A 15,171-nucleotide genomic window follows, 5' to 3' on the forward strand; every position below is an offset into this window, starting at 1 on the left:
GACAGTAGCCAGAAGGTGGTAGCTATTCTGCTAATGTTGTTGTTGCACAGCAATACTAAAGGGAATTGCTAGGAGGTGGAATCAATCAGTTTATACAAAACATACAAATCAGGCAATGGTCCTTTAGCCAAAGGTCACTGGGTCATTTTTTTTTTTTTTTTTATAAAAGTAGCTGCCCAATCTGAACCCAACCCTTCACCCCTAAGCCAAGGGACGAGCAAGTTTTTTACAAAACAGACAAATCGGTCCATCGGTGTTTCAAATATCTTGCTCTTTTCTCAAAATTCACAAATCCCTGTGCTTTGTCAGATTGCCAGTGCCACAATAAATCACAGCTGAGCGCAGTTCAACAGCCTCTACCCCATTTTGTAGCCTTTCATCATCATATCATTTACTCAGCTGGATAATATCTGCTCATTACAAATCCCAGCCTGTGGAAAACACATGTTCCTAAAAGACAACAGTGACTCAGCCGCTGACATCCTGCCACCCATACAGCTTTCAACACCCCAGGTTCAGAGAAATAATGAGTCGGTCACATGAGCCACAGCCCAGCCTGAGCTGGGTAAAGTATGGTCCTACCTTCACAGTAAGTAGAATCCCCGTGGATGGAGGCATAGCCGCTCTTGCATTCGCATTCGGCTTTAGTATTCCGGTTTTTACACTCAGAGTTTTCCCCACAAATGACTCCCTCCGCGCAGAAGTCGTAACCTGAAAGACAGGGGACAAAGGAAACCCTCGATTTACCTTGGTCTTAAAATTTGCTCGGACAAGGCACAAACACACGCACACAACTGCGCGTGGAAATAAAAGGATGACAAGCAGTGTAAAGTTTATGATTGCGGTAAAATTGGTGCAATAAAAAAAAAAAAAAAAAGTTTGGGCTGCTGGGAAGGCACAAACAATACAACAACAAAAAAAAGGCATGCACAACATTGTGCTGGTGGAGGATCTCAGAGGATGTCATCCATCGAGCTAATCAAGTCAAAGGGCCATTAGTAGTGTGCTGCTGTAAACACAGGAGCGGTACAATGCTGGTATTTTGCGGCGATGTGCTGGTTTCTGAGAACAGCCTTTACATACACCACGAGATGCTCACTTCCTCTTTCGTCTTTTAGTAGCAGCTGGCAAACAGCTTCTCATGACACATGAACTCCTCTGCAACATTCCTCTAATGCCTCGCATGATGCCATTCCTGCGGAGCGTAGTTCTAAGCGTCTGCCTCTGTTGTTGATGCCTTGGGCAGTACAAAAATACAAGCTCGACCGTTTGCTGTAGTCTGCAATGTACACATCTGCTCTTAGAATGCTGACTTTTTTATGTACTGTTCAGACTGGTGTGACCAAACCTCACCCTTAATATAACGTTCTCCTCCTTTTCTATTTCCGATGCTTCCTCTCATTTATCCTGAATCCTGTGGTAGCATTGGCCCTCACTTTCATTTCTCATTTGATTATACATATATGGCCTTGCTATATTTTACGACCATACTTTATTTCTTATTTCCCCTTTCCCCTGTTGCTCGTTCCTTGTGGTACATTTTTTTTTTTTCTGCCAGCTCATTTCTACCCACACCAATATGTGCGGGAATTCATGTAAATGTCATTTCTTCTCCTGCCCTCTTCATCTGAAGAGCTCTATGTCATGCCATGTATCTTGACTGCATGTACTGTATATAAAACCTGCCAGTGCACTCACTGGAATCAGAACCAACCAGACTCGGGTGACCTTGTCCTCGGTTTGACTAGAACAGCGAACAGTTTTCCTTGTGGATGTTGCTAGGTCATCACTTACCATTTTACTTAATGAAACAGTTCATTCTTGAATCTGTACATACTTTAACATATTCTAAAATAACTTTCTCTCAATTGCATTTGTTAACTTAATTTTTGTCTGTATTTTTCCCTTCTGTCCCCTCCTTGAACAGGTTTAACTCTACACTCGCTCCTTCCTAGAGTCCATAGAGTGCAGGACGCTGATTCTTTGTCACTTATCCAACAAGGAATGGATACATGGACGATCAGCCCCTAATGGATGCTGCACCTCCATCAGAGAAGCTTCAAGATAAGAGTACAAAGCAAAACTCTACATAACAATTGTCACTTCACCAATGGGAGGACTTATCTAAGATGGATCAGCCAGTGTGAGGTGGATTCCTTTATGTTTAGAGGTTTTTTGACGCACACCGAACACATGCACGTATGAACGCTAACATGTCAGTGGTTTGCAGAAACACAAACTGCCAGCATTTTATTCTGGTGACTGCTCTGTTTAACAGTCTTTCAGTGACTCTGTATTATTGTAGCATTGTGTGAATCCGAGTTGAATATAGCTGTGATCCGTCACCGCTACAGCTGCAGAACTTCAAAGAAATGATCCAAGGTCACGGGGGTAAGTGTTTTCTTCAATGGAAGTCAGCAGCGTAGGAGCCATACTCCTTTACTGGCTTCCCAACTGTGACCATGACCAATTGAGGCACACATTGTGCTGCTATCGGGATTTGAACACTGGTTGTTGCACTGGCTGCAAACCACCATATTTATTTTTATTTTTATTTTATTTTTTTTTGGCACACTTAAACCATACCAGCCTGAGATCCTGCAACGTGACATGACATGCAGACAGACGTACTGGGAATCAGTCCGACAGATAAGGAAGCGAGAAGACAGAGAGATGATACTCTCCTGCTCGGTAAGTGTGAGCTGATGTAGCCCATCATGTGCTGTAATGAAAGACAGACTGGCTACACATAAAAGCCCTGAGAGGCTGAGAGCCTGGGGAGCCATTACTGAGGAAAGAGCTGCGTCGGCATTATTCCTTCATTCACTCCTTCTGCACCCCAAAGAATGGCACGTACACGTAACACGACAGACAACACGACTGATAACAAACGCATGTGAGCATGTCCGCGAGTGTTCTTCTTGATGTGTGATTTGCTGGAGTTTTTTTTTTTTTTTTTTTCCGTTTCTTTTTTTTCGTTTTCTGTGAAACAGAGGAGGTTGGACTCTCTGTGTTTCTTACCAATTCAAATGAGCCGTTGTGGCTTTGAGGACTCTAGTACATTTCAAGGAGCAGTGGCAAGGAGCTGAGTCACAGGGTTTAGAAGAGGTCTGGAGAAGATTTGGAAATAATGACCGGCTCGGATTTTTGGCAGCCTTGGGTGATGGTGTGTGTGAGAGAGAGAGAATAAAAGAGGTTTGTAAAGCCAAGGTACTGTGACTCTAATCTTTAATTGTTAGCCCACACTGTATAAACTCTCCTCTCGCCTACAAACCTCTGCACTCTCTGCTGTCTTTCTCTTCTATAGCCTATATACTGTTCTTCTGCTTCAGTCTCCATTTCCTCTCTTCTCTCTACCTTAATTTTTCTACTCTGTCCTGATCCTCATTTCTCCTTCTTCTCATCTCAGTGGCTTTATCCTCTTGTCTTCCCTCTCCCCTTTTCTCCCCGTTCTTTTAAACATAGCAGGTCTGCGACTTCCTCCTTTACTTGCCCCTCTTTCCTCTCTCCATCCCTTTTCTCTGTCTTTCCCTTGCCTTCTTCTTGGCTCCTTTTCATCTCCCTTTCCTCTGAATACACTGGGTCTAAGGCATGCTGCTTATTTTTTTTTTTCAAAACGAGAGTGCAATTTCCTTCACTCAGAACCTGTCCCCAGGTTTCTTTCATTACGGCTCTATAGCTGACAGCCTCCTACAGTTTGTTTATTCAATGTATTTACTGAATTACTGGTGGCTATTTACCCTGTAGTACCTCCCTGCCAAAGCAGCGGGGTACGGGCAAATTGGCATAGCAGGTGCTCCATAGCAGACGGACCAATCTGCTCTGATAGCTATCCCAGCCAAGAAGGATTCATGCTAGGTGGAAAGGGAGAGAAACCGAGTTACTGCAGGGATGCTGCCTGAATCAGCATCCGGCAGCGTGGCTGTGTTTACTTCTGGCGGCAGCAGGGGACCGGTGCGTGCAAGTCCAAAGAAAGAACGATTCATACAACTGAGATGAGTGCAGTAGGATGGAAGACATACCTCTGCAAACATTGCAGCACCTGCCATCTGGTAATATCTGTTCACTGACGGTGCAGTTGAGCTCCGGACAAGTTTCTGTGACTTTCACCATCAGACCGTTCTGGAAGGGATAGGAAAGAGGCAAAACATTGCAATTTCATTGCTGGGGTCACATGCGTGAAGGTCTATATATTAATTAACACCATCTTCACCAGAAAAGCGACACACAATTTCAGGCAAACGTGATACAATCTGGTCTGTTCTGGGGCTCCAGTGCCTTCGAGACCGCCTCCAAAGCCACGTATAATCACCTCACGTATAGACATATATTGAAAAACGAAGTTTCCAAAATGGAGAATAACATAAGTGTGCATCCACCTTTCTGGTTGCTATTTATACACACATTTATTGACATTATGTTCCGGGTTTAAAGGATAACTTCACCACAAAATTTTAATTCAGTCGTTATCCATTCACCTCTATGCCGATGGACAGCTAGGAGAAGTTTTCAATTCCACAAAACATTCCTGGAGTTTTACTGCAAAACAACAATGCAGCATTCTCCTGAACAACTTCAGTGGATGGGGGGGAAAAACGATAAATAAATAATGGCTTCATAGAGCTAGTAGGGTCTAATCCAACGTCTTAAATCTGAATTACTTGAAAAATTTTAACTGTCTTTTTTTTTTTTTTTTTATAAATGTATTGAATGTGTTGATTTTGATGTACTCTCAACCGAAAGAAAGGTTTTATCCCTGCAGTTCCTTATTAGGAAAATGTTTTGAAAGCACTAACCATTGCTTTCGCCAGTAAAATGATGTGAATGAAGTGGCGGCAGGGTGTATCAGCTGACTATAGTTAAGCACCACTGTACCCTCTTATCTTGTCATCAAGTTCAGACCTGGGAATCAGCACCTTAATGTGTGACTGACAGACAGAGCCTAAAATACAGTGGACGGTGGGAACCTGTAAGAAACCAGTAAAAATGACATAACAACAATTCAATTAGGTTTTACTGAAAGCAGACATACATCAGTGGCCTAAAAAAGTCATGTTTTAAAATTGGCTTACTTTGGTTTGTTTTTTTCAGTTACATTCAGTGTCAGTTGTATTGAGCGTTTTGGCGAGATTTGCTCAAATAACGGCCTGATAATGGCCTCCAGAAGCGGGCTCTTCATTGTTTGAGATAAATCAGTCAATCAATTTAAAGCTTTAACTGCATTAAGAAAATGTTTAAAATGTCAGACCCGTATTGTTTTACAACCATGCAAATTAACCCAAACATAATCTTGCTATTTTTTTTTATTTTTTTTTCTGGTATAATACATGTTTTCAAAGTTGTCTGGCTTCACACAAAGGCCTGCTTGTAGAGCTATACTTTACCAGTCTGAACATTTGCAGATCACAAAAGGCGAGAATGACACCGCTTTTGAAATGTGTTAAACCGCAGCGGCAGTTTGAAAGGATGTTTTCAGATGTAAAAAAACCAAAAAAAACAGGTTATTTAGAGATACTCGTGACTGAATGGGGCTGTCATAATAACATCGGGTCGGAAAGTAAAGGCTTTACATACTGCTCGCGTTCACGAGGAGGGCATGAATACAGATAGCAGTAAAATACAGACACCAAGGAAGAGAAACAAAGTTAGATAGAGTTCTGTGTCATCTCTCCCGTGGGCCCTCAGAACAAATAGCAGACAAAAAGCAGCAGCAGCAGCCTGGCTGGTTTGTCAGCGCTCTGGTTGTCCCCTCGATGCCCCTCAAGGTCTTAAATATCGACTCAAAATTCCTAAGATTTCTCCTTCAATGTCGTGATTCTCCAGGAGCCACATTAACTATTCACTCGCATCATCTTTAACAGTACAGATGCTTTTTCCCCCGCCGTGAGTCTTTTATCAGTGGCGTCACCTTCTCCTTAATCCATGAAAAAATGTCATCACATGTGTTGAATGAATCAATTCAAGCTGCACTAATTACAATCCTTTACACTAGCAGTGGTTTCAATGAGAATGCTTTGGAATGTTTTGTCATCGATAAAGCTTTGACTTGTTTGTTTGATTGATTTATTTCAGCTTTAATCTCATCTATAAAATGTCAGAAAAGCGTGTGTGTTACTTCCTGAATGGCAGGCGTTTGAGTGTCTCCTCGAATGTTTTGTGACTTCGGCTGTTTTTTCGGCTGTTGAAGGCAGACTGACCTACGACCCTTTTGAAGAAGTTTGTTTTTCTGTTGACACACGATTAACTTTTGCTGCTACACTGCTTTCCTCTTGTTTTACCCTGGTTATTCATTCTATTTGTTACTCCCCTCATCCCCTGGCCACTTCGGGGATGTAAAATACTTAAAAAATTCCCACCGTAGCTCAAGGTGAGGTATTCAAATTGCCTGTTTTGTTTCCAAAAACAGTCCAAAAAAAAAAATGCAATTAATAATCACAGAGTAAGTAAAAATAAAATAAACAAAAAACAGCCCAACTTCACCTTTGAGAAGCACTTTTTCAGTATTTTTGCCCACAGTAATGTTTTCTTTGAAAACACGTAACTGACAACAACGGGGGAAAAAACAGGCCTCCCAGTTCATTTCCTACCCATCTCAGATCCACTGCAGCTTTTCAGTGACTCCGATTATACGGAGTCCCGAAAAAGCTACGGTGGTGGGGAAATCAACTGGTCAGATCTGTGGTGATCTACAACTTTACCAGCATCTGAAACTGAAACCACCAGCTGTGTTTGGTACATGCATGTTGCTCACATTATTTTTTTCACATATCACCAGCCATGTCCATGCTGGAGAAAAACACCTTTAAGAAAACAGCGAGTGTCCCATCTTCGCTAAGCAAGCTGCAATTTGCCCTGCAGCCATCCACAAAAACTGCTGCTATTTGAGAGAAAATCAGCCTGTTAATGCAGGCTGCAGAATAAGCTATCAGGTGAGTGTAAGAGCCTCAAAAAGGCCTGATAATAAAAGAAAATACAGTTTTGAATCTACATTGGTCTCACGTTCATTACATCCCTATCCTAGTTATGTCGGTTTTATGGGTTTGGTTTATTTTTTGGATGTGTAGCGACAGTGAAAAAGGGATTAATAAGTAGAACAGAAGCAGGAGCATCCTTCAGAATGATGGTCATACTGGTCTATTTCACAGCACACGGCAATTATCGGTGCCAATTAGGGAAGTAGTGTGCAAGGATACAGATGTTAGGTGGTGGCTGGTTATGAAGTGGGTCTGCCTTTGTCATGCAAGACGGCTGAACTTAAGATGCTCTGAACCTGTCAAGAAGAGTAGCCGCATCCCAGTATCTCTACAAAATTTGGATACATGTCATCATAAAACAACAGAACTAATGATCAAAACAAGAAAGAAAATAGAAAGAAAGAATCAAAATAAGACACAGGCTGTAAAATAGAAAAAAAAAATGTTTTATTGGTGCCTGTCCACCTCCCTCAAATCCCTTAAACTTGATGCATATATTTATGGTGAAAATGATTTTGAATTGCCGAGCGTATTTATCCACAGAGATGGAACACCACCAATTACAAATGTGGGCCCTTCAAATTAACCCCGGTGGTTTGATCTGTGGACCAGAATAATCTTTTTTTTTTTTCATTTCGCACATCCTCCAAAAATAGCATGATGTGGCCCCCTGTCTCTCTCTCGCTCCGCTCGCTCATTCCCAATTCATGTATCCACTTCCCACCTCGCCCGCTGTGATGGTGAGAGGGCAGAGTGACGCTCCGGAGGGGGGGAAGGTTACATCCCTCTAAATCTAACATGCAGAAACACCAAAGAAAATGAATTTAATTGAATATTTATTTAATTAATAAATAAAATAAACAGAGTCAAGCTCACATAGTAAAACATAATGCTGAGATTTATTGGCTGTGACAGTGTCAGATGAATGCTGTCACTGGAGAACCCTGACTTCCTCGAAATCAAACATTTTTTGGGCCCCTTCTAAAAATAATATGTCTACAAATTGGCCATGTGCCAGGAATAAAGGATGGCTGTAATTGCTTGAAATGAAGCCTACAAACAATATAATAATGTTTCGAGGTGTCTGGGGGCTAATAATGAGTCAAGGAATCCACTGTGTGGCTCTTTGTGAGCAATTACATGCACAAAACGCTCATTTTCTCCTTAAAATAGTGTCTTTAAAGATAAATGGCTTCTCAATAGAGAAAGCTCACCTCTGTTCTATGTTGAACTGGAATAATGACTTTAATTAAAATCCACACAGTGATGAAGCTCCAATTCAAATCGGGGTTTTGTGTTGCTGTGTTCATACGTTATTCTAATTACCTGGCTATCTTGCCATTAGAGAGAGGAAAAAAAAGGCAGATTGAACAGATTGGGGGAGGGAAGGAAAACTAATTAGGCCTGCTGGCTAATTGAATAACACACCGAGCAATTGACCACACATGATCATTCCACATTTATCCTGAAAGAGAAGTGCTGTATGGTGACCTTATTGCAGAATACGGGCAAAATGCTGGCAAAATTACAGTGCAAAATAAGAATAATCATTACCTTGCATTCCCTGCAGCTCCGGGATAAAAAGTGCTGGCCTTCAGAAAAGGTCTGACCCATGTAGTTACATTTTGCTGTGGGAAGAATAATAGAACGTAACAGCTTCAATAACACTCAAATATGCTTATTACGAACAGTTACTACAAAGTGCCAGGTGGCATAATTCCTCAGCTAATATCAGTTCATGTGCTGTTTTTAACAACAGTCAAAAAATGTTTTTGAGATTGCCTGTGAGACAAAAAGGAAAAAAAAAAGTTTCCAGTTTGAAGTTTGGCATACTTGATTCCGCTGGAAACAAAGTTGTTCTTGGCTCATGTGCAAAAACGGAGAGGAAGTGTAACAGCGCATTAAGAATACAACAGAGGAGACCCTTCTGCATATTCCTCTGGCGATAGCAGAAATAGAAAATGAAGCATATGATATGAAGTCCTGCTTTTCTCCTCTCCAGGGTGCAGGACTGTGGAGTGCTCAGTCGCAGCTCCGGAGCACAGCTCCCTCGCTCATCTGTGCCAGACCTCTGATGTTCACAGGGGAGGAAGAGGAGGAAGATGGAGCGAGCACAGGGATGGAAGGAGGCAGACGAGGGCTGGAATTATTCAAAGATGAACTATCCTTAAGGGATTTGGTGTTTTTGCAGCACAGTGCGATGGGCACGGTTGTCCATGGGTTTGTGAACAGTTACCAGACCCCCGTGTGCTTTACACTAAAAATAGTGCCTCCATTTCAGCTTCCATGAAAACCAGGCGACTGTGATCTTTGCTCTCACAGATCGTTTGCTCTGGTTCCATTGTGCCAGCAGAACATCAGCCACAAACAACAGCATTTGTGTTTCTGGTAGTAATAGTGCCATAAAAGCATGAAATATTCGACAAGTACAGGCTCCACAAAAACAATAGCATTGGTAAATATGTAAAACAACCAATGTTTATGTTTTCCTGACAAGCTAACTTTTGTGGTTGTGTATATAATGACAAAAAAAAAAAAAAACAGAAAGCGGCTTGTCACTGTTAGACTGCTGCCGAAAGGTTTTAATGTAGCACAATGAAGAATTTCCACTTGAAGCCCATTTGCCAGAATAAAATGTTGGGATTGTTTGCTTCTGCAAACCAGGGACACTTTAAATGTGTACATATATATATACATATAATGTATCATATCACTATTTCTGCAAAATCTGTAGTGTCACGTTCAGATTACATGTATACGAGATGACTTTAATGTCAGGAGGGGAGGGTCTAACGATAACCAGACCATAAACACGAAATAGCCACAGCATAAAACTGAAAACCAAACTTAAACATAAAGTAATGTAAAGTTTCAACATCTGTAGTTTGCAAGAATGTACAGTGCCAGTATAAGTTGCTGGATTTGGTTTGTAGAAAAAAATATAAACCAAAGCACAAGGCCATGTTGTAGACTGAACAAAATGAAAATTATTAATTTGTTTTGTTTTGTTTTTACAAATTTATATCATCATCAAGTATTTATACTGCTCGTCTACAAAAGCAGCCTTGTCAACAGTTCACTTGACTTGAGATTATTTGTGTAGATAGATTTCTGCAGATGAGCAGCGAGGAGTTTCACGGGTTCGGCTGTGATAATTCAATCTGCCGCTGATACTTACGTCTGCATTTCTTGCAGCAGGTCCCGTCAACGTGCACCGGCAGCGAGTCTTCGGAGCAGTTTGCTGGTGGACAGAAAATCCTGCGGCACTCCACCACACCATTCTGTAAGAAAATTGTTAAAACATTGTCTGTATTTCATTCATTTGTTTAAACCAAAAACCGAAAACATGCAACCATCAGAAGGAAAAAAAAATCAAATGATCGCTGGGAGAATGCAGCTTTTGCCTGTGCCACAGACACAAATCCCACACTGAACTCCAACCTCTTGGCTCAGTTTACTTCTGCACAAGCATTCGTGGAATTGTATATCTTGATCTGGAAAAAAGACACACCCCCTGCACACCAACACTTAACATTTAATGCCTGCAGTGTGTTTTATGCTTCCATCCAACTCAGCTAGCAGTGCAGCTCGACCCTGAGTGGTTAAAAATTCAACCTTCAGGAAAGCAATCTGACACTGAAAGCTATCATATTTACGCATAAGAAATCAGAAAAGGAATTATAATGTCACACAATCAGATAAGAGAATCATCATCGAGAGCTGGATTGCAGATACTGAAATATAGCAGCCTGCTGATAGCAGGTAGTTATTCAGGCCCTGAAGGACTGCCTTCATTTTTGAGGCTGATATCTCTCTCTACAAGCGCCTCTTCATTTCATGAGTCATCGGAAATGGTTCCCCCAGGACGCCGCGGTTATCAGTTAATGGCATGTCCACGGGAGAAAATCAGAACGGCTAAACTCCACCCTGTGCTTGATGTGCAATGATGCAGCAAGTCTAATTCCCCAGGGCCCAGGATGGCCTGATTCAACAAATTTCAAAGTCTGGGCCCTCTGTATGAGCACTGACAGCGAGGCTTATTAGGGGGGTGCTTATTAGGGGGCAGGCAGGAGGCAGGGAGAGACGATTGCAGGGGCTGGTTAATAGGGAGGTCTGATGGGAAGGCGAGTTAAAGAAGCAAAGTGTTGAGAGGAAAGGGAGTAAAGGTTGTACTGACTTCCCATCACTCGGTGAATGTTTCACTCAGTGAAAACTATAGGTTAAAGGTGCAATATACAAGATTTAGCCACCTGTTGAATTCAAGCACCAAACAAATAGGGGGCAGCATATCACCGGAGTCACGGCTAACTGCCGAGCACTGCAGCTGCCACTGGCTTGTTAGCTCAGGTAACTTTGCAGCAACGGTCATTAGCTGACTCTGCCCGGACAGGGAGCTCGGTCCAAAGGTAAAGTGTTGATGATTTCACCACCAGTGAGAAATTGCTCACTTGGTGTATATACTAAAAAAGTTAATTAGCTTCCACGTTTTCTTCCTGGCTGTGCAACACACTGAGCATCTGCAGGAGTGTTTCTACACTGGCCTCGCCTGCCAGTTCCTGCTCTGCCCTTAGACATTACATTGTGATGACATCACAGATTTTAAAATCACTTCCCTCAACAGTTTTACAAATATAAACCCCCAGGGATCATAAATTCATAAAATAATGAGTATTATTTGCCCTAGTTTGCAATTTATAGTGTGCTGTCAACAGTTTCACAGACAGTGTTTTGGAAATGATGCACACTTCAGTTGTTTTCCCTCTTGATATTGACAAACATTTTTCCAACAGATTTCTTAACATAAAACTGATCGTTGAAAATAAACTCAAAGAATCCCCTTGCAGTGGTGTTTTTTTTCACTTGGATGTAGAAAGTGATACTTCACGGATAAAAAGCACTCGATTTGACAGACATTTTTTTTTTTTTTTTTAAATATCGTGATACTGAAATCCGTCATTCTATGATTTTTGAGTACGAAGGTGACACTCACTTTACATGCACAGTTCCTGCAGTTCTCGGGCTCCACCCACAGCTCCTTATCCCTGTAGACCAGACCGTTGGCGCTGCAGGTCCTCTCGCAGTGACAGCCCTCCAGCTGGGTCAGCCTGGACTCTGCATAGTTCAACTGCATGAGCACAGAAACACCGGAGTCAAAAAAAAAAAAAAAAACTAAATCAAAACTCTGAGCGTGCACACAGGGTTACCCCTCATCCCCCACCCCCCTCGCCCTCTGGCATGCCCCAGTCGGTTTTCACAGAGAGCTGCTCCGATGGGAGCCACTCATTAGAAGGGCACATAGAATAATAAGCGATCATCATTCAGCTCATGCTCCAGACCTCAGGCTATAATCTACTGAGAAATGACATACAGGACTGACAGCACCGATCCTGCCTCATCCCACTTTTATTCCTTCACACTGATCATCCCTTTTTCTCCAGCTTATTTCATGCTCAACACTCTCCACGGTTGTCTCTCCACAGAACTGATGCAGCTTTGACTGACAGGAGTGTTGAGCGGCAGTGTCACACAGAGGGGACAGAGGGTGGGATGCATCAGCCAGAATGAGCTAAAAATCAACCGTGCCTCTTCGAAATCATGTTTACATACTCATTCTTTACAGAAAGTGTTTTGCAGGAAACAGTATGATCATTATTGCCATAGCTTCCACAGAAAAGATTTTTCCATATCATTTGATTTTGATTTGCGGTCATGACTGCTGTGTGTGGTTTAAGCAAAAGGAGCACTAAACGAAGGTTAGGGGTTCAGTTAAATGTTGACAGTACGTATTGGCTGGTGGTAAGTGTCACTACTGAACACGTCATCATACAAATGCTAATCATGCTGTTGCAATATATGAATACTGTGTTGCGATATAAAGTGATTTTGTAGGAAAAACAAATGAAATATATTGTTGGTTAACATTTGTAAATATGTGCAAATTTTGCGACTTTATCCCTCATTTTGTTGATTTGAAACTTATTTCAGGTGTCATTACTAATGTTATTCTTTTCTGTTGAAAAAACATCCCCCAAAACAAAGAAAAATTGTAAACCTTTAACTACACCATCTGGATTTAACTGAGCAAGCAGGTAGGATCCCATTGGATAATTACTGCAGTGAGTAATATGTCTCAGCCGGCAACAAGTTATTTAACCTTAACTGATGCAGTGAGTAGCTTCTCATTTTTTAAACAACCATGTCGGAAGACATATCCTGTGATCTGGAAAAGATCTTACTCTGCTTCAGAAGGGTCAAGGAAAGAAAAACATTAAGGAGATTGTTATTACATTTTATTTAAAAAAAATTGATCTTGATCAGCTATCACTTAAAAGTTTGGTTAAATTAAATTGGAAAGAAATCAACAGTAGAACCCACAGCTATGTGTAATAGTGAACGTAAGGGCATTTCCAAATGCACAATGCGAAGATAACTCAAGGCACTGGGACTAAACAGCTGTATAACCTTAAGAAACCACTTATCAGTGAGGCTAATCGGGGGACAAAGGCTTCAGTTTGCTGGAGCGCATAAAGATTGAGCTCAGTGGGAAAAGGTCATGTGTTCTGATGTGTCCAGATGAACCCTGTTCCAAAGTGATGTAAGAAGAGAAGAGGATGAAGTGATGCACCCATCATGCCTAGTGTCTACCACACATGTCTGTGGGGGCAGTGTTATGATCTGGGGTTGCTTCAGTTGGTCAGGTCTTGGTTCAGCAACATTATGTGACCAAAAAATGAGGTCAGCTGACTTCCTGAATATACCGAATAACCAGGCTGGTCCATCAATGGATTTATTCTTCCCTGATGGCACGGATATATTCCAAGATGACAATGCCACGATTCATCAGGCTCAAACTGTGAAAGAGTGGTTCAGGGAGCGTGAGACATCATTTTCACACATGGATTGGCCACCACAGAGTCCAGACCTTAACCCCCGCTGAGAATCTTTGGGATGTGCTGGAGAAGACTTTGCGCAGCAGCTTGACTCTTCCATCATTAATACAGGATCCCAGTGAAAAATGCATGCAGCCCTGGACGGAAAATTAATGTTGTGACATTGCATAAGCTTATCAAAGTGATGCCACAGGGAATGCATGCCATAATCAAAGCTAAAGGCGGTCCCAGCAAAATTTTAGAGTGTGTGACTTTTTATTTTTTGGCTGGGCAGTGTATGTTTAACATGATTAATGTGACCCTGATGACAGACTGACCTGGAAATTGAGGTGAGTTTAAAGACTTTAAAATGGCCGTGATATCTGGCTTCTAAAAGGAGCAAAATAAATGAGTCAGTCACTGGAGAAAATCGAGGGAAGAAGTCATCCCAATCAAGTTTTATGATGTTTTTTGAATTTTTAAGGATCAAAGAATCAGCCATGAAACCGAAAGTGCAAACATTAAATTAAATGTAATTGCGGGAAGACATATGGGCGATGCTCCTCTGATGGGCTTTCGACAGCGAACACTGTGATGTGGGGCTCTTATTGTATTTTATGATGATGATTATGATCGGGGGATGAGATTTGAAAATCAAGCATCTCTCCGGGAAGTTATATTTTGCTGCATTAAATGAATCCTTTTGTAATGTTTTGACATCAATCACAGGACTTTGTTGGGAGTAATGAGTTGTCCAGCCAAGCGCAGACAGGGTTCACGTCGATGTTTTAATAAAGAAAATAAGTTGGTAGTCTCTTGATCCAATTGAAACTGTCGATTTCTTCGCGGGTCGACTGTCACAAAATGTGATTGGTTAGTTTGTTTCCATGACATCACTCAAAATAAGCATATAGAGTATACACCATACGCTGGTTACACTATTTATGTGTTATGAATTCACATCTATTAAAACAGAGTCTGCTCCAAATATCTTATAAACAATCCGAGTCCTATTTGAAAGATGGAAAAGGTGGGAGGATTCAAAAAGGGTGCAATTGATCTAACTGCCGTAGGTCAACACAGAAATTGTAGATCCACTTAAGACACTCAAGGCTGCTGCTCTGCCGCTCTGCTGCTCTGTCGTACTGCCGCTGTGCGTCCGCCCCCTCTGCTGCTCTGAGACCTGCCCAGGCCATGTGTCAGAGAGAGAGAACTCACTCTGAAGAGATAGAGGCTTCTCAGGAAAAAAGAAAAATGCTAGATGTCACTGAGGCTGTTTTTTTTTTTTTCCTCATTTAGAGGAGTCCCAGCTGGCTGCAGGAGAGCTG

The 15,171-nt window shown here is 41.8% G+C and overlaps 1 protein-coding gene across 1 annotated transcript in view; it reads right to left on the minus strand.

Annotated features, from left to right (window-relative positions):
* Positions 1-15,171, minus strand: part of LOC119018331 (protein kinase C-binding protein NELL1-like) — a 257,120-nt gene that overhangs the window by 150,209 nt on the left and 91,740 nt on the right. Inside the window, exons 8-12 of the mRNA XM_037095898.1 lie at positions 11,965-12,099; positions 10,153-10,255; positions 8,529-8,602; positions 4,023-4,122; positions 583-711 (exon numbers count right to left, since the gene is read on the minus strand). Coding sequence (XP_036951793.1) covers positions 583-711; positions 4,023-4,122; positions 8,529-8,602; positions 10,153-10,255; positions 11,965-12,099 — 541 coding nt within the window. The remainder of the gene's footprint in view (positions 1-582; positions 712-4,022; positions 4,123-8,528; positions 8,603-10,152; positions 10,256-11,964; positions 12,100-15,171) is intronic.

Source organism: Acanthopagrus latus, chromosome 4 (genome assembly GCF_904848185.1).
Source record: "Acanthopagrus latus isolate v.2019 chromosome 4, fAcaLat1.1, whole genome shotgun sequence".
NCBI lineage: Eukaryota > Metazoa > Chordata > Actinopteri > Spariformes > Sparidae > Acanthopagrus > Acanthopagrus latus.